Raw genomic sequence first — 25,781 nt, forward strand, 5'->3', positions numbered from 1 at the left:
TGAATATTTGCTTTGATGGATTGAGCAAATGAACACCCTTCTTCCCTCAATAATGAGTATTAGATACTGGTCTTAAAGTGCCCTTGAATGCATACCATACTTTCTCATGTTTTGCGTTTGTTTTCAGTGCCTTTTCCTCTCTGCAGCGTTGCCTAAAGGTTTATCTGTGTGAATGCAGCATGCCCTCAGCTATTTACCAATGCTGGTCCAGAGCCAAAAAATTGGAAAGTGCTTGTCCCTCCACCTGACAAATTCCCTCAATGGTCCGGTTGGGAACCTGGTGGTTTGTATGTGTATGTGTGGAGGGGAGGAGAAGAGTATGAGGAACCAAAGATACAAATCCACACCATCTATAACACAGAATCCTGGAACAAAACACACTGTACTACCATTTGCCTTAAATGGTATGACAGAATAATTTAAAGATACATTCTAGAGAAAACGCCAAGTACACCAGCTCTAATCCTAAATATACAAGCTCTGTAGTGTGATAATTTCCCATATCAGTGCAGGCACAATACTAGATTCTGTTCAGGTCAATATTGAAACTTCACTATAACAGTATATACACAATTTATTTAGCTGGCAAAATACAGTCATTACGCTTTACACTGTATTCTGTGAATCACTTTGAGACAGACGTCCTCCTGAAATGAAAGGCGCTGTATCAAGTGTAAGCATTATTGTTCTGCATTATTATTATTAATAATAAACTCCAAATATTGCAAATGTTTGTGGGACACTGCTGTGTGCAATTGGCTGCCACGTTTTGCCCACAAAATAAACAGTCAATTTACTTTACAATATATTCTGTGAAGCGTTTTGAGATGCCTCGAAGACGTGAAAAGGCGCTATATCAAATGGAAGCATTATTATTATTAAATAACACATAGCATTGTACAGAGTGGAGTTTGGTCCAGGAATTTCTGATCTCAGAACAATGTTTTGTGTACTACCACACGGGTATTGTGTACAACATGTTAGTCCTTAATCAATCCAGAAACATGAAAAGCGCAATTGAATAAAAGCATAATGATCTCCAAGGCAGAGAGGCACGATTGCACCAAAATGTAAACAGTTTTCCAGAATGTGCAACACAATTGATTCTATCTCCAACACACGCAGTTTGTGTAAAATAGAGAAAATGTAGACAATTTCTGGCAGTGGGGGTGGGGGGGGGGGGTTATATATTGAAAATGGGTAGATAATACCAAAAAATGAATGTAAAAACACAAACTGCATTGCTCCTGAGTTTGTTTTCTGCCGATTTAACAATTGCCTTTTACTCCATATCAAAAACATTTCTTCCACAAATCAATCATATGGAATCGTCTGGCATCAGTTTTTTTACACACATTGCCTGAGGCTCAGAAGTCTGTCCACAAAGTTCTTCCTCTCTCTTCTTCCCACCTTCTCCCAGTAATAAATGAGTTAAGCTCTAAATGTTTGTCATCCTGTTGTCTCATTCAATAGAATGATGCCACAGCTGCTGTGTTTTTTTCCAGGACAATTTGAATCATGGTGTGAACACTGCATGATTTGCCCCAGAGGCTATGCATCAACTTCCTTATTTATCTTAACAGAAAAATTCCTTGCTGGGCACATTTCTTTTCAATATCATTTGAAACTGATTGCACTTCAAGTCATTTCTCTCGCCGCTCTCAAGTAAATGCAGTTTAAATAAATCGAAATCTCAGTTTTCTCTCCCCAAACAAACTCCAAATAACAAACCGCTGATGGACCCTTCATTTATTAACCATTCCCTTAGTCACATTATTTTCAACTTTCTTCCTCCCATCCCCACCTGAACATTATACATATCGCTCAGTTATTTAACGCAGCTTATTAGCAAATCCTTACAATAAAAGAACCCTCAAAACTTTCCTTGTTCTACCCATCTGCTCAAATTCAGAATAAAAGATTTTTTTTTTGGTCAGCGGGGTGTCTGACACATATGGAAACCCACCACCATGCTTAAGAGTATCCAAACCAAGCTGAGATTTCCGTGCATCCCACCTACACATGGAAAATCCCAGAGATAGGACTGCTGGAATGGAATTTAAAATAAAACAGGGGTCACAGATGAGCTCGCTGACAATACACACATCAGCGGTGATGTGTAAGTATTTTTAAAAATATATGATAGTGTTATTTGGACCAGCAAAAAAACAAATGCAACGCTAGTTTCCGTTCTCAAGTAATATAAAGTTCTGCTGAATGGATGGATCACTGCAGTCAATCTGGGAAACTGGAGGGAACAAGGTGGGTGGGGAGGGAGGGAGAGAGTCACCTGCTTGTACTGTATTGTCTGTGACAACCTGACCTCTCACTACAGCCTCTCCCAGCACATCAACCCTCCATTTACCTGCTCCCCTTCTCCTTTCCTTTTGCATCATTTCACTTCGGTTTAAATAAACAGCTTTGCTCAACCGGCAGAGCTGTAGCCTTGTAACTGACCTGCCGAGCCCAGCTCAGCCCAGCCCAGCTCAGCCCACAGCTCAGCCCACAGCCCACAGCCCAGCCCAGCCCACAGCTCAGCCCACAGCCCAGCTCAGCCCAGCCCACAGCCCAGCTCAGCCCACAGCCCAGCCCAGCTCAGCCCACAGCCCACAGCCCAGCTCAGCCCACAGCCCACAGCCCAGCCCACAGCCCAGCTCAGCCCATAGCCCAGCTCAGCCCACAGCCCAGCCCACAGCCCAGCTCAGCCCACAGCCCACAGCCCAGCTCAGCCCACAGCCCACAGCCCAGCTCAGCCCACAGCCCAGCCCACAGCCCAGCTCAGCCCACAGCCCAGCCCACAGCCCAGCTCAGCCCACAGCTCAGCCCTCAGCCCACAGCCCACAGCCCAGCTCAGCCCACAGCCCAGCTCAGCCCACAGCCCAGCTCAGCCCACAGCCCAGCTCAGCCCACAGCCCAGCTCAGCCCAGCCCACAGCCCAGCTCAGCCCAGCCCACAGCCCAGCTCAGCCCACAGCCCAGCTCAGCCCAGCCCACAGCTCAGCCCACAGCCCAGCTCAGCCCACAGCTCAGCCCACAGCCCAGCTCAGCCCACAGCCCAGCCCAGCCCAGCCCACAGCTCAGCCCACAGCCCAGCTCAGCTCAGCCCACAGCCCAGCTCAGCCCACAGCCCAGCACAGCCCAGCCCACAGCCCAGCTCAGCCCACAGCCCAGCCCAGCCCAGCCCAGCAGCTCAACCCACAGCTCAGCTCCTCAGCTCGTAGGGAAACATACTCACATCGCTGGTTGCGACGCTTGCCTTTGAACATGGTCATTCTGAAGGGCTCCAGCTTGGCTGCTGATGGCTGGCGGGGAGGGCAGGGCTGGCAGGGCAGGGCTGGCAGGGAGGGCAGGGCAGGGCAGGGCTGGCAGGGTGGGCTGGCAGGGAGGGCAGGGCAGGGCTGGCAGGGTGGGCTGGCAGGGCAATGCAGGGCTGGCAGGGCAGGGAGGGCAGTCACAGCGAGCCTCGCACTTGCTGCTCAGGAGCCAGTCAGTGACTGACTGACTGACACGGTGCTCAGCCCCAGTTGCGGTGATACCACTCGCAAACTGCACAGAGGGGGCGTCTCCGCAGCCTCCACTCCGCGATCGCTCACACCGCCCCGGAGAGCCCAGCAGTGCGCTCTCATTGGCACCTTCTCCCCGCCTTGGGGGGGAGGTGGGGGGACGGGGGGGTTCGGGAGGGGGGTGTTGAGGTGGGGGGTGAGGGAGGGGGGGGGGGGGTGAGGGAGGGGGGGTTGGGGTGAGGGAGGGGGGGGTTGGGGGGGTTCGGGAGGGGGGGTTGGGGGGGTTCGGGAGGGAGGGTGGGGGGGGTGAGGGAGGGGGGGTTGGGGGGTGAGGGAGGGTGGGGGGGGTGAGGGAGGGGGGGGGTGAGGGAGGGTTGGGGGGGTGAGGGAGGGTGGGGGGGGGTGAGGGAGGGGGGGTTGGGGGGTGAGGGAGGGTGGGGGGGGGTGAGGGAGGGGGGGGTTGGGGGGTGAGGGAGGGTTGGGGGGGTGAGGGAGGGTGGGGGGGTGAGGGAGGGGGGGGGGGGGGTGAGGGAGGGGGGGTTGGGGGGGTGAGGGAGGTTGGGGGGGGTGAGGGAGGGGGGGGTTGGGGGGGTGAGGGAGGGTGGGGTGGGGGGTGAGGGAGGGTGGGGGGGGGGGGGTGGGGGGGGTGAGGGAGGGGTGGGTTGGGGGTGAGGGAGGGTGGGGGGGGGTGAGGGGGGGGGGGGGGGGTGAGGGAGGTTGGGGGGGTGAGGGAGGGGGGGTTGGGGGGGTGAGGGAGGGTGGGGGTGGGGGGTGAGGGAGGGGGGGGTTGGGGGGGGTGCGGCCAGAAATAATATCTCAGACCCTCTGCACAAATCCCCGTGGCTGCTCTGACCGGGACCTCTCGCCTTTGTCCCCTCACTGGCGACACTTCACTGCTCTGCAAACTGCTTTGCACACTTTCAGGTGCATCGCTGAAATACATAGCAGTGATCATGACAATAATATTAATAATAATTTAGTCGTTCAATCCATTGAGGGACGCTGCCGTGTGCGAATGGTTGCCTGGTTTTGTCCCCCGAAATGTACGGTCAATTCACTTTACAGTTATATGCTGTGAAGCGCTTTGAGACTGTCAAAGACTTGATAAGGTGCTGTGTCAAATGCAAGGATTATTATTATTACTATTATGGCTTGGTATGATTGACATGTTGGACGTGCAACTGGCAGTGCCAACACTGGTTTAATGCGGTTTGCGTTCAACCACAGATTATTATTTTACACCTATGTTAGAGCTTAATTGTGACCAGATTTGAAACCAAAGGAAGCCAAATGGGCCGTTTAAATTTATCGCTAATAATCCCTGCAGTCAAAATAGCGCCAAAACATCTAAACACCCCAAAACGCTTCACAGGTAATTACTGTAACAATGTAGTGATTGCATATTTTTAAGCAAACACAGCGGACAGTTTGAACACAGCAATGTCAATAAAATAGCCACAAAGTAAACAATAACAATTTACACAAACAAACAAATTCATAAATAAATAAATAAATAAATAAATAGCTTATTTCACATTCGAGGATATCTTAAAGCTCTGCAGAGATCTGACTGGAAGCCAATGGGGAAGGATAAGGAAGGTGAGTTTAAATGCTAGGTCCTGAAATGGGTTTTGAAGGTGAGGCAGAGGGACCCCGGGATGGAGCTCCAGAGAGTGGGGGCAGAATGTGATGAAAGTTTGCCCACTAATCATGGGGTGGATCAGATGGGGAACATGAAGAAGAAGCAGATTATTTATCCCCGTGTCCTGGTCAATTCTCCAGATGAACTGATTCTTCTTCTTCCTCACTTGGCTTCACTGGCACAACAACCCCAGTGGGTCCAGTTCAAGGACCTCACCTTCAATTTCAAATCCCTCCACTCCTCACACCTTACCTCTACCACCTCCTACAACCCTACAGGCCAGGATGCTCCTGTCCTTTGAATGAGACGTTAAACCATCTCCTGTATCTCCTGGAGGTGCCGTCCTCTGAATGAGATGTTAAACTGTCTGCCTGTTCAAGGTAGACACTGAAGATCCTATGGCGCTACTTGAAAAACCAATGGAGTTTCCACTGGTGGTCTGACCAACAATTCCCCAGATAAAATTGTTCATTCACTTCACAACTTTCTGTGCGCAAATTGAGTGCCACATTCGTATACAAAATAAATAGTGACTACACTTTATAGTAAATCCTCATGACATAAAAGGGACGAGGGGTTGAGGCAAGATCCAAATTAGCTTTCAAGCAGGAACTAGGTAGATATCTAAAATGGAGGAATTTACAAGGATATGGGGAAAAGGCATGTAAATTGGATTGAATGGATGGCACTTTAAAGCTTCTATGCTATAAATTTCTGTATATTGTTATGTTTTACACCCTTTCTTTCTTGCTATCCCATGGTTTGAGGTGGGGGGGGGGGGGGTGGGGTTGAGAGAAGCTTTATGTCTGTTACAGATAATTAAATACTTTTATATTTTTAAGCATTTTGGGAGATGGGGAGAGAGAAGCTGGAAACTGTGTCTAGGGAACTTGCAAGCAATACTGTGAAATATTTTGCTCTGCATCAAAACTGAAATCCCTGGTATAGATTCCCACACGCGGAAATTGATTATTGAAATATGCGATTTGTAACCAATCACCAAACAACTGGTAAATGCTGTAAAGCAGTGAGGATGTTTGTGCCAAACCTGCCCCAGGCCCACTCTCCGCTAGTTCTCAACCCACATCCCAGACCCCAGGCAACATAACACAATTGTCTGCTCACCATCTGCACATCACATGATCATTACTTTAATAATAATAATCCGTGCATTTGATATCGTGCCTTATCATGTCTTCGAGACCTCTCAAAGCGCTTCACAGAATGTACTGTAAAGTGAATTGACTGTATATTTTGTGGGCATGGCAATTTCTCTTTATATTGCCATGCCCATTCCAATGCCTTATGAATAAAGACTACAGAAATGAGTAATTTGTTATTGTTATAACTGCAGAACAAATAAAAGGAAATAAAATACTTTATTCAACAAGAAAGGACTTACATTTTTAACAGCATTAAAACAGAGCCTCCACCCCTTTCTATAAGCTTCTATTCCCTTCTCCCTCATGTACGCATCAAGTTTTGTATTATTTCTGCTTTCTGCTTCAACCACAGTTTCCAGTAGAGTTCCACGTTTTCACCACTGTCTGCATAGTGATTCTCCTAAACGTTGGATCTGTTACTGACTTTCTTGGATCTGTTACTGACTGGCTCTGGAACTCAATCCCCCAGTGCCTTCGCCTCGCTTGCTCCCTTTCCTCCTTCAAGGCCGGTCTCAACGCCTTTCTCTTTGACCGAGCCTTCAGCTCCCCTCTCGACTCTCTACCCCCTCCTCGCTCCCTCCCTTCCCTCCTCTCACCCTGACCGTTTCCCCCCTGCTCGGGTCCTGGCCCAACTGTCCAGCGCCTTGGGACGTCCTCCCGATGTGAAAGGCGCTCTAAAAATGAAATCTTGTTGTTGTTATTGTTGTTCTTATATTTATGCTCTCTCATTTGGGATTCACTTTTTAAAAAAGTGTTAAAAATATTATTCATATACAAATTTGATACAGTTAACAAAGAAAAATATAATGCAGTCACCCGCTCACACCCTCACTCAGTCACCCACTCACACCCTCACCCACTCACACCCTCACCCAGTCACCCACTCACACCCTCACCCAATCACCCAGTCACACCCTCACCCACTCACACCCTCACCCACTCACATCCTCACCCACTCATACCCTCACCCAGTCACCCACTCACACCCTCACCCACTCATACCCTCACCCAGTCACCCACTCACACCCTCACCCACTCACACCCTCACCCAATCATCCACTCACACCCTCACCCACTCATATCCTCACCCACTCATACCCTCACCCAGTCACCCACTCACACCCTCACCCACTCATACCCTCACCCAGTCACCCACACACACCCTCATCCACTCACACCCTCACCCACTCATACCCTCACCCAGTCACCCACTCACACCCTCACCCACTCACACCCTCACCCAATCACCCACACACACCCTCACCCACTCACACCCTCACCCACTTACACCCTCACCCACTCACACCCTCACCCGCTCTCATTTTCAGCTAGTCACAAATGTGAAAAAAGTCAGCACAACATCATGGACATGGAGCAGTGAGGAGGAACAGTGGAAGATGAATGGAGTGATCATTTATTAGAAGGGCAGGAAGGTCAAAGAGGGTAAGAAGGCAAAGAAAGTTCTGGTTGCATTGCGACTTTGCCCAGGGCAGTTTGGTTGCTGTGGATTGGAGGAGCTTGTATAGGGAATGGTGCGAGAGGGAAGAATGAAACTGGGAGAAAACAACTGCCAGATTAGCAGATTAATTTCTATATTGCAATATTTGACTCGTTATAAATCAACCAAATTGTACACAGTTTTAGTGTAGGAAATATCCACATGCATGACTTTTTAAAACATCTTCTACACTTACTCTACTCTCAATTTAGGGCCTCTTTCAGTTGTCTGTAATTTGTATGTAAATGGCTGGATGTTTCAATAGGAGGGATCAACTACAGGCAACATATCAGCAATTCTGGAACCAGCTTTGTGAATGCCAAGTGAGTGAGTAAAACATTTTCACATCCAAAAACCCATGAAAAAGCAACAGCATTTTACCCGTTCCAAACAAGTGGCTGGAACAGACTATGATCTTATCACAAATGTACTGTAATATCCCTGTTTTTTTAAAAAAAGATAGAATTCATCAACAAAAAAAAACGTTGAGCATCAGGATATCTTGCTAAATGAATTTAAATGTGGTCTTAATGGAGTCTGTTAGATGGAGTGGCAATGCACCACACTAATTAGCAATTTTACGGTTTGTTAGGTAATTCAACTGTTTAGTGCCCTGGAGCATATAGAGCGAAGAAAGGAGGAGGACCAGAAAGAGAAAGCACCATGTTCCCAGCCCTGATGATGATTCTTTCAAAATGTTCATTGCAGCATTGAGTTTATTAGGGGGGAAAAAAAATCCCCATCAGATGAGAGTTAATGCAAATGGTTAAAATGTTCTTTCTGCGTAACAGCTTCAACCTGGCTCCCTGTGAGCAAAGATACCAAGAGGAAACCACTTCCCTATTAATAAGGAATAAATATTTCCCTCGGATCCATGATACAAGCACACAATTAAAACAGGCTTTACCATTGCTACAAAGTACCCAAGCTAGCAAATAAATGTGGTAAAAAAAATTCTTGGCTGATCACATTTGCAAGTAATTATCACTTTAATGAGCTGGTACAGCATGCTGACAGGAGCTGGAAGAATTCACAGTCTATGATTTAGCTTTCATAAGCCTCCAGGGCTTGGAAGTAGTGAGGGGGGGAAGGAGTGCTGGCCAGAACGTGCAGTGAAAATGCTATCGCCTTCAAAAGCATCAATGAATCTACATGAAGGATTTCCTGCTCACTCCACACGTCTCCTTCTAAAGAACACGATTTAAGAAGAAATTAACCATCCTGCCATTTAATTATCACTGATAACAGGAACAATAAAATCCTTCTGAAATGACAAGTGTTTTTAGAAGAAAGGAGTTATTATCACATTATGGAAATAGTGACAGGGCAGGTACGAACAGAAAATCTTCCATGTTCAATGATTTTGCTGAAACTAACCTTTGCTTCACATCACAATGATAATTAGACTTACCATCTCACTTACTGCCAACATAATTACTGCCAAACATAATAATTGTTGTCTCTTCAACCTGAACTGAAGGTGTGCCTCTGCCAGACAATGCAAGGCTACATAATGAGGGCAAAGATGTCAGCAGTAATTAAAGGCCCCAAAGAAAGTAAAGATGCCAAATTAAACAACTACAGAAGCTTTCGGGAAATTGAATATCTGACACGATTTTAAGTGCTTCTCTTTGACCATAAGTTCAGTTTCCTTCGGTCAATTAACTGCAGTAGTTGCCTTTTGTTTAAAATTAAGCTTTAGCCACTAACTTTGGCTAACAAAGCTTACTCTTGAAAGCATATTTTAGTATATTTGCTTTAGTTCTGGTAGAGATGAAAATATACTTCACACGGTAATTTTATTATCGATTATATTCTTCAGTTTTTTTTATAATAGGTCACATATTTTGTTTTTACTATTACAGGTTATGTTCCTTGGTATTTTCCACTGTAGCTTTGGGTCACATGTCCAGTATGTTCATTATAGATTATATTCCTCAGTATTTTTTATTATAGGTCACACAAATATTTTGCTACATTTTTATATGCTTTTTTTGCTTTTGCTTGATCAGAGATAACATCTATTGTAAGGCATCACATCAGGATGAATAGATATAAATCTGAGGCTGCATAATGTTCAAATAAAATATTTACCCCATACCTTTTTGTATGTAATGAATAAAGCATTGAATGACAGCTTCATTCATTAGTAATTAAATCAGTACTAACATGTTTTTATAACTGTTTGCATCAAAATAATTCTGTTTTTGATAGCCCAAATGGGATATGAGTTGATATGTAATATATTTCATTCGCTACTCATATTATGCTGCTCATAAAAGTTATCATACATTGTGTGTGCATAATCCCTGAAGTCAATTTCAGGACAGGAAGTCAAATTTCAGATGAACTAAAATATTTGTGATAAAGTATTGCTACTAAAATATTGATTGAAATGAATAAAAATGTAATTTAGGTGAACTCATCTGTACACACAGATGTGTCAAGCGTTATTCTTGGGTAAATAATGTGCAGTCTGTGCATCTGTAATAAAAAGGAGATAGTCATAGAAGGTATTTGTCATTCAGTTAGATGTGAGCAGTCACTTGAGGAGATACAGTGTTGGATGAGAAATGAGCCAATGGGGGACCAAAGGGATGCAGAGCATCATACTACAGTCTGTTCCAACAAGGATCAAACACTTCTTTCTAATTCAGTCTACTGACAATCTGCCATTAATCCTTCAAGGAGTAAAGAATTAATATTTTATAGATTTAAAGAAACTTATTTTCGAAAGCACCTTATTTTCTCCTCACTAAATCTACAGATCCTGACTAAATCTGCAGACCCTCACTAAACCTATCGACTGCTGGGCACAAGAAATAATAACTGGCATTAATTTACGCTTCATTGTTTTATTCACCACAAACCCAATGGGGTGAATTTTGTCCTCTTGGTTTCTAAAGTTTGCCTGTAACAACAGGTATCATAAAATATATCTCTTAAACATATGGCCACATGTGGTGTATCACACTGACATGTGTACATGTTGAACTCAAGAAACATTTTGATTTAGCTGTGCCTTTTGCCACAATTCAAAAAAATAGTTAACTGAAGCTCTCAAAAAGGATGAATCACTTCATGAAACGTCTTGTTGAACTTGCAAAATCATTTGATGTGTTGCTTTATTGATACTTTTTGTTATCTAATATCAGGATGTCATGCTTCTATTTGGTTCTTGACATAAATTATTGGAAAGGTGAATGCCACAGTTTTAATACAATGAAACTGGTCAGTAAAATGATTGGCCCAGGGTATTAGCAAGGCTATCATCAATTCAGCACATATGATCAATCCCACTCCCATCTAATGATTTGGCAATATTGTGTGAAGCACTTTGATATGCCTTCCTGATGTGAAAGGTGACATATCAATGTAAGCTGTGGTTGCTTCCCTTGTTCTAAACATATGTAGTGTGTTTATTTGAGCCCCACATTCCTGCAATCTTCCAGTCCATAAAAATTCGCAGGTGATCCAATTTGAAAGCAAGTACCAGAGCTGTATTTCACAGTAGTGCAATGCTAATACTGTTACATAAAAATAAGATAATGTGGATAAAAATTGCAAGCAGAAATTTCTGGGATTCATGTTTCTATTGACATACTCTTGGCACTGTTAGCACCAGGATCATGCTGGTAGAATCATTTCAAATTTAACTTTTGCTCAGCTGCAGAATACATGAACGGTATATCAATCTGGAGCAAATGAACACTCAATCCTTGATTGTTAGCACTGCAATAGAATCAAATACCCGAAACAAAGGGAGGGAAGAACATAAAAAACAAAGAAGATTTAGCCAACAATACCATCACTACCCAAAGAAAAGCAGATAGTATAGATCAGTGGTGGCCAACCTTTATGGACAGCCAACAAAATCAATTTTCTTGATTGAAAATGTCTTGATTTATGCCATAAAACACACTACAGATCAAAAACAGACATACCTAATCTTGTGCAAATGTTCGGGGGGGATTTCTTGACGGTTCCAGGTTGGCCATCACTGGTATGGATGCATTTAAGAGAAAGCTAGATATGGATATGAGGGAGAAGGGAATAGAAGAGTTTAAGAGGCAGTAAGGACTGGATAGAAACTCACATGGAGTATAAACACTGGCATGGACTGTTGGGGCAAATGGCTTTTTTCTATACTGGACATTCTACGTGAATCTATGTAAATCTGGTGGATGATTTATTGCCTTATAATAATAATAATAATAATAATAATAATAATAATCCTTGCATTTGATATAGCGCTTTTCATGTCAGGAGGACGTCCCAAAGCGCTTCACAGAACACACTGTAAAGTGAATTGACTGTATATTTGTGGGCGAACGCGGCAGCCAATTGCGCACAGCAATGTCCCACGAACAGTTGTAGATTGAAAATGACCAATTTATTATTGTTTTGTTTTGGAGGGATTATTATTAGGGGTGTGGAGTAAGGAAACTTGCCAAGGTTTCGCCCTCTGCCTGGAATTGAACTCAGGTTTCTCACTTGCAAAGCGAGTGCTCTAACCACTGAGCTACAGTCCTCCACAGACTTCCACTCCTTGGAAAATGTACTGGAGTGACTTACAGTATGTTTTATATTGGGATCTAAGTTGTAATATGCACAAACGAGGTACGAAGCATTAATTCCTACTTCCATTTTGCTTTCTAATTGGTGATAATATTTCTGAAAACTGACGAAGTCCAAAGAAAACTATTGGAAAGCAAAATGGATGATCTGTTTTCGGGCCAATTGGAACCTTTAAGTTTCATCACATTAATGTTCACCAGAGCAAGGTATGATAATACAATAATGGGAAATCAATTCAGTGGCTTATTAAAGTCAGAGAGAAATAGAAGTGGAGGGGAGAGGGGGAGAAGGAAACTCAAAGCCATGACAGACAAAATAATCTAAATATGGTCGTAGCTCCCTTCAAGTCATTGAGCAGATGCCCAGAAAAGAGAAGACAAGGAGGATTTCACCTCAACAACAAGCTCCTCCACTAGAAAATGTTCCCAATGACTGAGGACTTTCATTGAAGCACTTACAATACATGAAGGGACACAAACAATCGAAAGCTTTGAGTTGTTCACTTAACCCCTCACCCTATTTCACAGGAGAAGACAGAGAAAGCATCAAGTGTGTAGATGACAGGAAAAGGACATAACATTTGTTGCAGAGCAATATAATGGTAATGGTTCTATTTGCAATCTGTTGACAACAGGCTTGCAAGCAGCTACATCTTACAGCTCAGGGATACTGCAAGTGAGAGTTTAGCTTTTGATGACCAGCTTGGTGGAGATAAGAAGCGACCTCAATTGCTGTTACAGCTGATGTGCTTTTTCCAATGGAGAAATGTAGGGTATGGACCAAAGCTCATAAGCTTTGTGATAAATTTGGTGCATGGCACCACAAGATTGAACGGCAACACAAGATTGAAAAGAAAAGAAAGATGTGGAGACAAAGCATAAAGTAATGCTTAATTGACATCAATATGGATCTTAATCTTCAGTAGATTTTAGCATGAAATATAAACCATCCATGCCTGTTAGGATCATATCAGTAACTTCACTGGCAGAGTTTAAGTAATGGTTGGATCAGGAAACTGCAGCAAAAGTGGTTTTGAAGACTTGCCCAACTGGCCATTTCATCCCAAATAATGTACTTTCCTTTCAGTATCAGTCTTACCAATGATAAGTCTTGTGAATCCTATTCTTAATGTCATGCACAAAGCAAGTCTTACAACAAAGCAAATAAATAATCAACTTAGTGGCTTTTCTTTTTATAATAATAATCTTTGTATTAGATATAGAGCCTTATCATATTTTCGAGACTTCAAAGCGCTTCACAGAATATACTGTAAAGTGAATTGATTATAAATTTTGTGAGAGAATATTTCTCTTTATGTTGCCATGCCCATTCCAATGCCTTATGAATGTCCCTCCACACAGCAGTGTCCCACAAACAATCGTGGATTGAGTGACCAAATTTTTTTTCAAGGGATTATTACCACTGGAAAAGCGATCCGCCAATCGACTGACAACCGAGTTCCTACTTACTGCTAGGTAAACAGAGGCGTGTGGAATAAAGAAATTTGCTTATACATTTCACCCTGCCAGGGAATTGAACCCAGGTCCTCTCACTTGCGAGACAAGTGCTCTAACCACTAAGATACAGGACTTTATTACAGTAGAGTACATAGAAATTATTTACTTTTATTTGAAAATAAATAATATGTACTTCCATCCCTCATGAAGAACATTATCAATTATCTTACATTTGAATAATCTCAATCAAATATCCAATAAATTATAATAAATGCAGATGAAAATAAAGTCTTCATCAATCTCACAATAACAGCAGGGTACTATTTTTAATATTATTGCTACTGCTGATCTGTGGTGTGCAACACATGTTAAAGAACATTAAATGCATAACTGTGCTTTTATTTCCCCATAATGTCTGTGGGATTCACACCAAGACTGGATATGTCCACTTGTCTTTAGTGTAAGTGGTGAATCTAACTGAGAATCCAAGGTGATCTAAATTTTCGAGTGAGTTTGGATTAATTTGTCAAAAACATGAATTTAGGTCAGTGTGGTCCTGTTTAATTTTTCTCTCTTGAGAGACCGATATGAAGGATCAAAGCTCTTAGTGCAGAATACAACCAAGGTTGAAAAGATAAAGGAGAGTTTAATTTGCAGTACTCCTTAATGGGACTCCTTAATAAGAGATCCTGGTAGAATTCCTGTCGACACATAAAAAGTTTGTTCCGGAGGTAAATGGTGAGTCCCCATGAGGTGGTGAGTTGGATTTCTAGTTACAAGAAGGGCTTTCCATTTGCGTTACTTCGATTTCTTATTAATTCCGTTAAGAAATACCCCAAATTAGACAAATTAAGGAAAATAGTGCTTAGGTGCTAACAAGCTCAGAGTTGTAACTCCTGTAGATTGCCATGGGGAAAGGAATAATGTGGGAGGAAAGGAATAAGCTATTTATGAAAAGGAAGGAAATGATCCCGTAAATCCGTAAACAGTTTCCTTTCAATAAAATCTGCAATGAAGAGTTGAAGCAGCAGCTAGGAAACCAAACCTGTGTTCTTTTTAAGAAAAATAAAATGCCTAATTTGTTACTGTTCCAACACTGAGATGCAGTGGGAATGTTTGATATCTGATCGTATGGTTGGAAACATACTCAATACCTGGGATCAAATGAGGCAATGAAAGTGAATGTGCTTATCTTCCAGGCAATCTAATGAGGCTTTATACATTAGATTTACAGATACTCATACCTCTGAATGTGAAGCCAAATTTAAAATGCAAAATAATCCCTGAACTTTCACCTTCATATCTGCTAAACCTGATGATTTTCATCAAGAATCTGTTTTTGTTGAGATTTTCCAAACAGATTTAACTTGAGTGACTTTGTACTTTGTCGTACGAATTCAAACTCAGCAATACGCTTCAACCTTTTTCATTCTCACAACATTTGGCTGCTACTTTGTGGAAATCATTCCTTTTTTTGAAGATTAATTTAACTTTTGGGGGCTTTTGTTCTCATGGGTTTGATGCTCATCTTTTAGTTATCAACAGAGGTGATGTATTGACGATGTATTCGATATTTGGCACATCAGATTGACCCAGATGTTTCAGAAGCAGACAAGCCCTCCCCTGCAGTGCTGTGGTCAAAGGCAACCTAGGTGATGCCAGATCTGTGGCATTTGGATATCCAGTGGATTGTATAGTTTGACTACTAGTTAACTGGTTACTGGCTACTCTGTTTCTTTTAAATGCCAACATCCCCCTCACCGGCTGTTGAAAGTTGCAATCTGCAACTTGGATCCTTCTTCATGGCTTCCTGCACCATTAAGCAAGTTTGTGGAAGAACGCAGGGGAGGGTTCTGTCTCCCATACCCCAATTACATTAGATGCGCCAAGCATTTAATGATCCTAGTAAATTGACCCCAGTGTTAATGATTCTTCTCGTCATTTGCCAATAATAAATTGGAAGATGAAATGCTATGTGAGGTAATGGTGTCACAATGCTGAAAGCACAGCATTGCCTCCAGCTCAGTAGAAGCCCAGTTACGACAGATGGAGATATGTCACGACAAAATGGGAAGGAAAGTATCTGGCATGCTAAGAAAGTGGTCCGAGCAGGTTCTCTGGGAATTAATCACAAATTGTATCAATGCTGATTATCATGGAAGAACATTGGTTGCTATGCTAATTTTAGAATGAAATGAGTCAATTTCCATAGGAGGCTTAAGTCCAATTTAGTTGAACTCCATGGAGTTTAAACAATTATTGCAAGTACTCCTCAGATACAAGCCCTCACAGCAGTGGAGAGCAGACGTTTGTGATCAAGCCAGAAACCATCGCTAAGTATCAGTTTGTCGCAGTTAATAATAATAATAATCCTTAGATTTGGTACGGTGCTTTTTACATCAGGAGGACATGTCAAAGTGCTTCACAATACATTGTAAAGTGTAATGATTTGTGTAGTTGGTGGCACTCTCACCTCTGAGCCAGGAGATTGTGGTTCAAGGGCCACATCAAGCCTTTGAACTCATATAGTCTAAGCTGACACTCCAGTGCACGGCTGGGGATGCAATGCATTGTAGGAGGTGAGGTTCTTTGGATGAAACTTTGAACTGAATTCCCTTCTGCCTTTTCAGGTGAACCCATGACACTGTTCAAAAAGAGAAAGGAATTTTTCCTGGTGTCCTGGCCAACAATCCCCCAAATAAAGCCTAGTATTTCACTTATTGCCTGTTTGTGGGATACCTCTATCCGTATGTTGGCTGCCATGTACACTACACTTTAGAATAAATTCTATGAAGTATTTTGAGACATCCTATGGACATAAAAAGTATTATATCAAATATTATTTATCAATTCAAACTCCAAGGATTCACTGATTCACTGCAAGATTCACTACATGATTTCTACTGCAGTAAGAAATCAAAAAAATTAATCAGTTTGTTTATCAACTTATTTGTGTGTTTCCCAATTTCAGTATCACTGAGGAATATCACCTCTTTCATTTCATTCCAAAAAACAGAGAGCAGATAACCAGTCAGTGGTAACACTCAATCAGTTGGTAACAATCTTACCTCTGAGTCAGAACTTTAACTTCTGCTCCCACAGGGGGTCACCATTCATCTCAATAACTAGCAGACTCTCTGGTCGTTGGTGCAATGCAGAGGTAATCTTCAAATGCTCTGAGACCCTACCTGCCTGATGGGCACTATACAATTGCGACTTGTTGTTGTTGTTAAAAATCCTGCCATTCAGTAGAACAGTGTAAATTAAGAATCTCAAAGCATCCTCAAACAGGTGTCCTTCAAAAAACACAAGATTCAGGAAATCCTGTAGAAACGGATTTAATAATTGATATTTAAAATTGCTCACTTATAATAATCCTTGCATTTGATATAGTTCCTTATCACGTCTTTGAGACATCTCAAAGTGCTTCACAGGATATACTGTAAGGCGAATTCAATTATATTTTATGGGTGAAATTTTGTGGTTGGTCACTTCCATGACCAACCAACATTCACATTTCTTTGGTTCCTAAAGCCCAGCCTCCAGAGGTTGTGGGACCAGCAACCTGTCTTTTTTTGCCAGCTGGGTGTCTGACAGATGTGGAAACCCATCACTATGCTTAAGAGTATCTAAACCATACTGAGAATACATCCTTTGCATGGTCATTTCCCTGTGTTTGGAATGTAATGTGCATGTCGCTGTACTGCTTGAGTTTAACCAGCTGAAACAATGTCCTCTTTCATGGGCAAGCTTCCCACTGCATGTCCATCGAGGACCACCCTTCCCAGTAGGGCTGTGGCTTGCAGTGTTAATAGGAGCTGAGGGGAAGAATCCCTGACCCCCCAATGAGTGATCTGCCTCTCCAAACCCTGCCGATGTTACCTGATGTCATCAGCGATACCCTGGAATACTGTGGACACGTCTGAACTGAACTACAACAACCAATTCTATTTGAGGATTAGCCACCACAGCCCATATCAGACCCCGAAGGAATCTTTAAATGCTGGATCTTTTCACAGCTCGGCAGCCAGTCCTTTGTAGTATCTGTAACTTGAACAAACGTAAACAGTGTTTAAACACAATATTGTTATATTGCACGGCCTCCTTTAGACAATATATTTTTATTAATTTGTCATTTGCATACATCACTAAAGCAGTGGATTTAGCTACTTCAAACATTGTGGAGATATAATTATTGTAATTATGTTGAACATTTTACATTTATTTCTATATAATGAGATATTTACATTATGAGCTGCAAGGAAGATAGGCTTTACCTGACCGATCCATCTGTCTCTGTAACCAGTGTGTCCTTTTCTCTTTCTTCTCAGTTTTCCATTTTTTTCATTTAAAGATGACAGACTAGCAACACATTGCCTCTTCACCAGCCTCACTGCAGTTTCCTGAATGTCTAATGTGATGCCTTCCTTTCAACGGGACCTTCTTTAACTAATGCATACGTGTAACAGTTTGCCTTCTCCTAAGTCACAGAAAGCATTTCCTCTACATTTGTAACTATTCCCTTAGTATCCAGTTATCACATTATTTATTAAATTCAAGTATAGGCAACGGACATGTATAACAAACAAGAACAGAAGTTGCTGGGAACACTCTGCAGGTCAGGTAGCATCTATGGAGAAAGGAAAGTGAGTCAACGTTTCGGGGCCACGACCCTTCATCAGAACGGAACCAGTTTTGACGAAGGGTCGTGATCTGAAATGTTGACTCACTTTCTTTTCTCCATAGATGCTGCCTGACCTGCTGAGTGTTCCCAGCAACTTCTGTTTTTTTTCTAGCTTTCCAGCAACTGCAGTATTTTGTATTTTGTTTGGACATGTATAACAATACTTGCATTTGATAGAGGACCTTATTGGGTGAATACAACAAACAACAAATTGGATTTATATAGTGGGGTGGAGTCTCGGAATGCTTCATATACATCTCCATAATTCTGTATGATTTCTCTATATATGCAATATATCTCAAAGTGCTTCATACGTGAGTTATTTTGAATGGAGTGACTGCTGGAGTCAAATATAGCAGGTAATCTGCACGATCAATGTCCCACAAACAACTGTGAGGTAAATGGCCAATTCAGCTGTCTTTTAAGTGTCTTTGAATGAAAGAAGACTATTGGCCAGGCACCAGGAAAATGTCCTGCTCTACAATGAATTGGGAATGTCAATGCTCATCAGAAAAGATGGACAAGACAGAACCTTGTCCTAACTGCTCTTCTCAAGAAAATGGAGGGCTCCCCGATTACTACAAAACAGCCTCAGCATCAATGACATTTTAGAACACTTATTTTATGTTTGAAATTACCACAGATATAAGAAGCAAGATTAAATGTATTGGCTTAACCCCTAGACTCCTGACAGGTCTGCAGAGACTCCTGTCTGTTGGACATTTTTAGCTCTGTGACGCTGAAAAAAAAACTAATCATAAGAAAGCTACTGTAACATTAGAATAGCTGTTATATATTAATTCCAACCTATTCAAATAAATACAAAATCATACAATTTTATCTGGAATACAATATTGTTTTGAAATGTTGTCCAAGTGTGCCCTGTTTGGTTCAGTTTGTTTTCTCTTTCCTATTTTTTTTGACACTTTAATGTTAACTTTGTGTTTTACTATTTTCTACCTCCTTTTTACCTGTTCTAAACTACCTATTTCTAGATTTAAAACAATCACTTGCATTTGTTGTCTTTTTTTTACAAGTTCCCATTGTTTCCATGGGAGGGTGGAAACAATTTGTTTAAGTTGATTTTCATTGGCAGGGCGAAGCATTGGGCACATTTCTTTACTTCACCCACCTCTGTTTACCTAGCAGTAAGTAGGAAGTTGTTAGTTGATTGGTGGATTGCTTTTCGGGGGTAATAATGCCTCCAAAAAATAATAATTTGGTCACTCAATCCATGCGGCAGCCAATTGGACACTGCCATGTGCAATTGGCTGCTACGTTTCACACATAAAATGCACAGTCAATACACTTCACAGTGTATACTGTGAAGCGCTTTGAGACATATCAAATACATGATACGGTGCCATATCAGATGCAAGGATTATTATTATTATTGGCTGCCAACCAATTTGACAGCTAATTTTATAGCCAATTGAAAATCTAGAAGACCAGTGATTGACAAAGCAGCATAGACCATTTCAACACAGAAGGAGACCTTTCAGCCATAGTGTTTGTGCCATTGCTGCCACTCATTCTGTCATAGCATTCGCTGAGGCACAATTTGCTTCTAACGGAGGAACTGAATTCTGTGAACCAGCACACACTCTCCCGAGTCCTGGCAGAGTCTGTTGGAGTGAACTTAAGGTCAGTCTTCAAGGGTTAACTCTGCGGGTAATAAAGCTTGGACAGTGTGAACTAAGAGTTTTGAAATGTCAGAAAATGCAGCATTACTTATGTTAACTGCACCTATTCCTTAATAATTGGTTGCTCTAAATTCACATGCAGTCATCATTTACAGTTGCTTTAAACCTTTGTCAGGATATTCAGCAGTGGCTTCACAACCACTGCAATTTACAGGCAAGATTTCATATTCTGCCTTTGCAGTTGGTGGGCAGTAAGATGACTGACAGTCCAAAATATGTCCCTTTTAACTCCTTATTTATTGACGCAAAATCCTAGCAGATTCTCTGAAACTTCGTTGCTGAAGAAGTGATACACATCAGAGATAAAATCCAGGACAACTCAAATCTTTCGCGAGATGCAAGTAGCTTTAATGAAAACAAACAGCTCAAGGCTGCAAAGAATGAAATCAAGTGTGAGGGTTCTAGAAGGATGAGATCAAATGGGCTGAAGGATTCTCTTTATCCGAACCTCTCTTGTGATTTTGTAGACTTCCCTCTCCTGATGACTCAGATTCAGTCAGTTTATTCCATGTGAAGCTGATCCAGATAAACCAGGAAAGTTGATTGTTCAATTCCAAGCTTGTCCTGAGTTAGCTCATCTCTGCTGGGATGGTACGGAGGGAATGTCAGTTGACTTCAGAGTCTTGTGTTGTGGTGGGTACCCATTCCTGTTTAATACAATTAAAGTACATGGGATATAGTACATAGGTAGTTTTGGACATATGTGTATGCGACCGCCAGGAAGGTGGAAGGCGAACTAGATGGACCTTGGTCGTTTTTCGTCTAGGATTTCTTATGTTCTTATGTAATACCAGCTCCTCCTGCTGGTGGTGCATCTGTGATGGTCAATGTTGCAACACTCCTAATGCTAAGGCATAACATCCCAAAACTCACTAGCAAGGCTCATGTATTAATAAGGGTTACTTTGGTGAGATATCAGAATGCTACTACTGCCCAATAACCCATAGTTCAGTGGCCGAAAAAGCCTTCAGGAGAAGTGGATTTGAACAAGTTAATGGAAAAAATTGCAAGAATGGTGGGAAAATATTTGTTGTGAAACAAATTGCCATTGTGCTTTGTGCCATTATTCCCACCTCAGGCTTTCAAGCTCACAGTCTAGGACTTCAACGTGGTACTAGCGGAACATTGCATTGTTGAAGATGTTGTACTTGGAGTTAAAGATCCCATGACATTACTCAAAATGGAAAAGGAATTTCTCCCCATGTTCAGGCCAAAAATCCCCCATTTCAATTTATCATTCACTTCATGACTATTGGCAAATGGCTTCCATGTTCGCCCACAAATACACAATTATTACCCTTTACAGTATATCCAGTGAAGCATTTTGCAACATCCTCCTGCTGTGAAAGGCGCTTTATCAAATGCAATGATTATTATGATCTCTGGAATAAGAGACCCTCTGTTAACTCTCCTCTTCTGAGATCAATGTGTAACCATGATCCGTCTTTGGGACATGATTAACCTGCTGCCCTTGAAAATAGGGTGAACACTCAGCAGTTTTGAGGCAGAAATAGTCCATATATCAGATGTCAGGCAAACACAAACAGCTAGAGGTGCCGGAGGTTTGTTAATGCATGAACAATTCCATTCAGAGCAAAATGTGCGACAAAATTGGGAAAAAAAGGTTTAAAATATGCTTATATCTATTGAAAGCTGTAAAAGACACGCCACAAAGGGTTAATTAGAAATCAGCAGCTTATAAGAATGCTTTGTAAGTTGTTTCTTTGGACCGTTGTGACAATAACTCATGCACATTAATGCTCTGCTTATTGAATTTATGCTCCCATTTACTTATGAGTTTTAGATTGCACTGCACTCTAGTGCTTCCTTCCAAAACACAAAGGACAAATTCTGCTACATTCGCCTTGTGGCAAAAATGCGTTTGCATCACATTTTATGGTGTAAATGCATTTTTCCATTTTCACAGCAAGTTGGATCATTTTTAGTTTGCCTTCTCCCTTTGTCTCGTGCATCGAGGATGAGCGGGTGCGGAGATTGAATTAACGCGCTGCCCGGATGCCAACAAATATTCTACTGCATTCATTTTAAGGCATCCCATCTCATCAGTATGTCCGGCCACGTGTTACTCCTCTCCCCTTTGTTACTAGCCACGCAGCCATTAAAAATGTCCTTTTCAATTCAAAGAAAAGAATGTTCGTCAGCCAAGTGTTTCTCTTGATTTAAAAGGCTGAAGTCTTCTCTGAATCTGCCTATGACTGTTTACAAGCACATCAGCCAATGAAATGCCATGTTAAAATTATCAACAATGTGGGAGGAGGGAGGGCGGGGGGGTTGAAAAAGCACTTAAACAGCATAATTGTTATGTAACTGCCAGAAAACATGCCCACAATGCAGACTGTGTTATCTACAGGGAATTTCCTGTCATATTCCTTTAAGCCGTTCACCAATAAATGTGCAATCACTACCTTTCCCAGGAAAATCCTGTAAGCGCTTTGAGACATCTCGATAAAGTGATAAAATGCTACATCAAATGCAAGGTTTTTTNATATATATTATATATGACACATATATATATATAATACATAAATTGAGACCTTAATCTACACATATATCACATTCAGACTGCTTGTCAGATTACTTCACAAGCTGCAAACTGTTCAGAACTGTGCAGTTCGTCTCTGCGAGCCTATCACCCCATCCTCGCCTGGCTCCAATGGCTTCCACTTGCATCCCCTAGTGGATTAAGTTCAAGATTCTCATCCTCACCTTTAAATGCTGCCATGGTCTTGCCCCCACCCTACCTCTGCGACCTCCTCAAACTCCACCAACCCACCATCTCCCTTCATTCACTGGCACTGGCCTGCTTCACGTAGCCCACCCGACCCACCCCACCATTGATGATCATTTTTTCAGCCTATCTGCTCCCACTCTTTGGAACCCCATCCCAGAATCCCTATGACTCGCCCCTTCCATCACCTCTTTCAAGGGTCCTCCATAAGACCTTCCTCTTTGACCATGCCTTCGAGAATCTTCTCATTTCCCTTCTCCCTTGGCACTACCACCAGCTCGGGTGCAAACCTTAGACTGTCCAGGACCTTTGGATGTCCTCCCAACGTGAAAGACACCGTATAAATGTAAATAGTTGTTGACTTCCCTCTTGCAATAAGATAAAAGTTTTTCCGAAATACTTTTTCAATGAAGTCAGATCTCTTTAAAATATTTGTATTCTGAAACCTATCCTTGTAGGAAAACAACCATCAGTCACAAAAAGCTGAGCCCTACAGACACGGAAGCTTTCAGGTTCAAATACTCAGTCTGTGCGAATTAGCTGATCTCAGCTTGCACAGCAGTTGGTTCACTACAATCGACCTCTCTCCCTCAGGAATGGGGGTGGGGTGGGGGGCAGCGAGAGAAAAAAGATCAGCCCTGGGTTCCTACTTCTCATTATTTTCAGTAATTTCTGCTGGAAAGTGCATGTGTGTGGATTTTGGATAAGGACAATATCAGGCTTCTCTGCGATAGACCCCATAGTAAAATCATCAGCCAATATTCATTGTGTAAACTCTTATATGAAGAGTGATCCCTTGAGGGAAGTACAGACAGGCGGCTGGCACTTATGGAGTTGTGCTGCAGTGTGAGTCAGAGCCTCGAGGTGGAAATATTTGCATTCTTTTGCATTGGGAGAAAAAGACTAACAGAGATTTCCTCCCCATCCTTCACCAACACAGAAATAGGCTGGAGGGCCATTATCAAGATTTGATGGTATACAATAACAATAATATTCCTTGCATTTGATGTAGCACCTTATCACATCATTGAGACATCTCAAACGCTTCACAGAATATACTATAAAGTGAATTGGCTGAGGTTTTTGTCACAGAATGAAAGACCTTAAACAAAATGGTCCAAGGGAGGGTTTGTTGGCATGATGGCTGGCGTACCCTAAAAGAATGGAATCCACCACCGAGATTATTGACACGAGAATTATTCTGAAATGCTGCCAACTCCTACTTGCATTAGAATATCATGAATAGCAAATGCAAAAGGAAGTCACAAAACACTTTGAAAAGAACGTTTACATACACACAGTTTGTTACTCACACTACGGCTCGGGGCATGTACATTAGAATGAATCACCAGGGCTTCAGTGGTTTATTTAAGTACTTTGCAACTTTGAAACACTGAAATCAATAGACAAATATACCTGATTATCAGCTTTTCTCAGGAAGGATTAGTGTTCTGCAAGTATATAATCTCTCCCATTAGTATGCTTCAACTGGGAATTTGTGAGATGCTTTGGACAGCTAATCATATTCAGAACAATGAGCAAAGTCATAGTTTTCTTATCTACATCTGCTTCACATTGCTGATATGTAACACGGTGGTACAGTGAGACAGAGTGAGCTTGAATGGGTGAATGGTCAGTTTTAATCAATTGTGTTAAAATGTACTGCATTGTCTAAACTTTATGCAAAAATAATGAAACAAACAGGACTGTGGAATGTAATGGGATAATACACTATTCATTCACCTCTGGCATCTGGGCTCTTATCTAGCTCAGATTGATGGGATGAAAACATTCGGTCTATAAAGGTCCACTGTGAAATGAAGCTGGGCTATTTAAATTCAATTCCCTTATGAGCATGAACCCAGAATGCAAAAGTGCCCCTTACTTGGTAATCTCACTCAGAGAGGCCCCATTGCTGGTACATGACATGAAAAATGTCACACTGCCTCAGCACTGAATGTTCTCAAGGCATGTTATTTGGGGAAGAGTAGAGGCTGAAATTCCGCCAATATTTATCACATCAGAATCTGTTCTGAAAAGTTACAAATTTGTCCCCTCGGTGCAACAATCACATCCATCGCATTTCACTGGCTCTTCACAAGATACCGGTTGAATTCAATGTGAGACTCTCAGCAGTTGGCGAGAAAGGTGGTGGAAGTGAAATCTTCAGACTGCCTTTATCCCAACTATTGTGGTCAGGGTCAAGGGGAGGTACTTACTCCAACAGCCAGTCTTTGCTGAAAGAATTGTAATGTTCCACCCGTCTCTGTCACAATTGGACCTCTTAAAACTCTTTCAAAATTTGAAACAATCTATAGTAACTATAATCCTTGAATTTGATATAGCACCTTTCACATCAAGAGGATGACTCAAAGTGCTTCACATGATATACTCTAAAGTGCAGTAACTGTATATTATGTGGGCGAAGGCAACAGTCAATTTGCACCCAGTAAGTTCCCACAAACAACCATAAAGTGAATGATTAATTTTATTTAGGGAATTGTTGGCCAGCAAACTGGGAGAAACCTCCTTCACTTTTTGAATAGTGCTGTGTGTTCTTTAACCTCCACCTGGAAAGACAGATGGGACCTTGATTTAATCTCTCAACTAACAATGCAGCACTGCACTGGAGTGTCAGTTCAGATGATATGGGTACCAAGTCTCGACTTGGGTCTTGAACCAACATCTCTGACTCAGACACAAGAGTGCTACCAACTGAGCCAGGCTGACACTCCGATCACGTCTCTTTTATTCATCTCTAGTTTGGTTTCCGATTCCTAAATCTTCAGTAATGGAATAATGTGA

General features: G+C 42.1%; 1 protein-coding gene across 5 annotated transcripts in view; it reads right to left on the minus strand.

The window, feature by feature from the left end:
* Positions 1-25,781, minus strand: part of LOC103180254 (RALY RNA binding protein like) — a 198,928-nt gene that overhangs the window by 114,738 nt on the left and 58,409 nt on the right. The window contains exon 1 of one of the 5 annotated variants that reach the window (XM_042332294.1): positions 3,235-3,323. The exons of the other annotated variants lie outside the window; for them this stretch is intronic. Within the exon in view, the coding sequence (XP_042188228.1) occupies positions 3,235-3,271 (37 nt within the window). The 5' untranslated portion in view covers positions 3,272-3,323. Of the gene's footprint in view, positions 1-3,234; positions 3,324-25,781 lie in introns of those variants that run through there. 5 annotated transcript variants of the gene reach the window in all.

This window comes from Callorhinchus milii, unplaced genomic scaffold (genome assembly GCF_018977255.1).
Source record: "Callorhinchus milii isolate IMCB2004 unplaced genomic scaffold, IMCB_Cmil_1.0 Scaffold2, whole genome shotgun sequence".
NCBI classification, from domain to species: Eukaryota; Metazoa; Chordata; class Chondrichthyes; order Chimaeriformes; family Callorhinchidae; genus Callorhinchus; species Callorhinchus milii.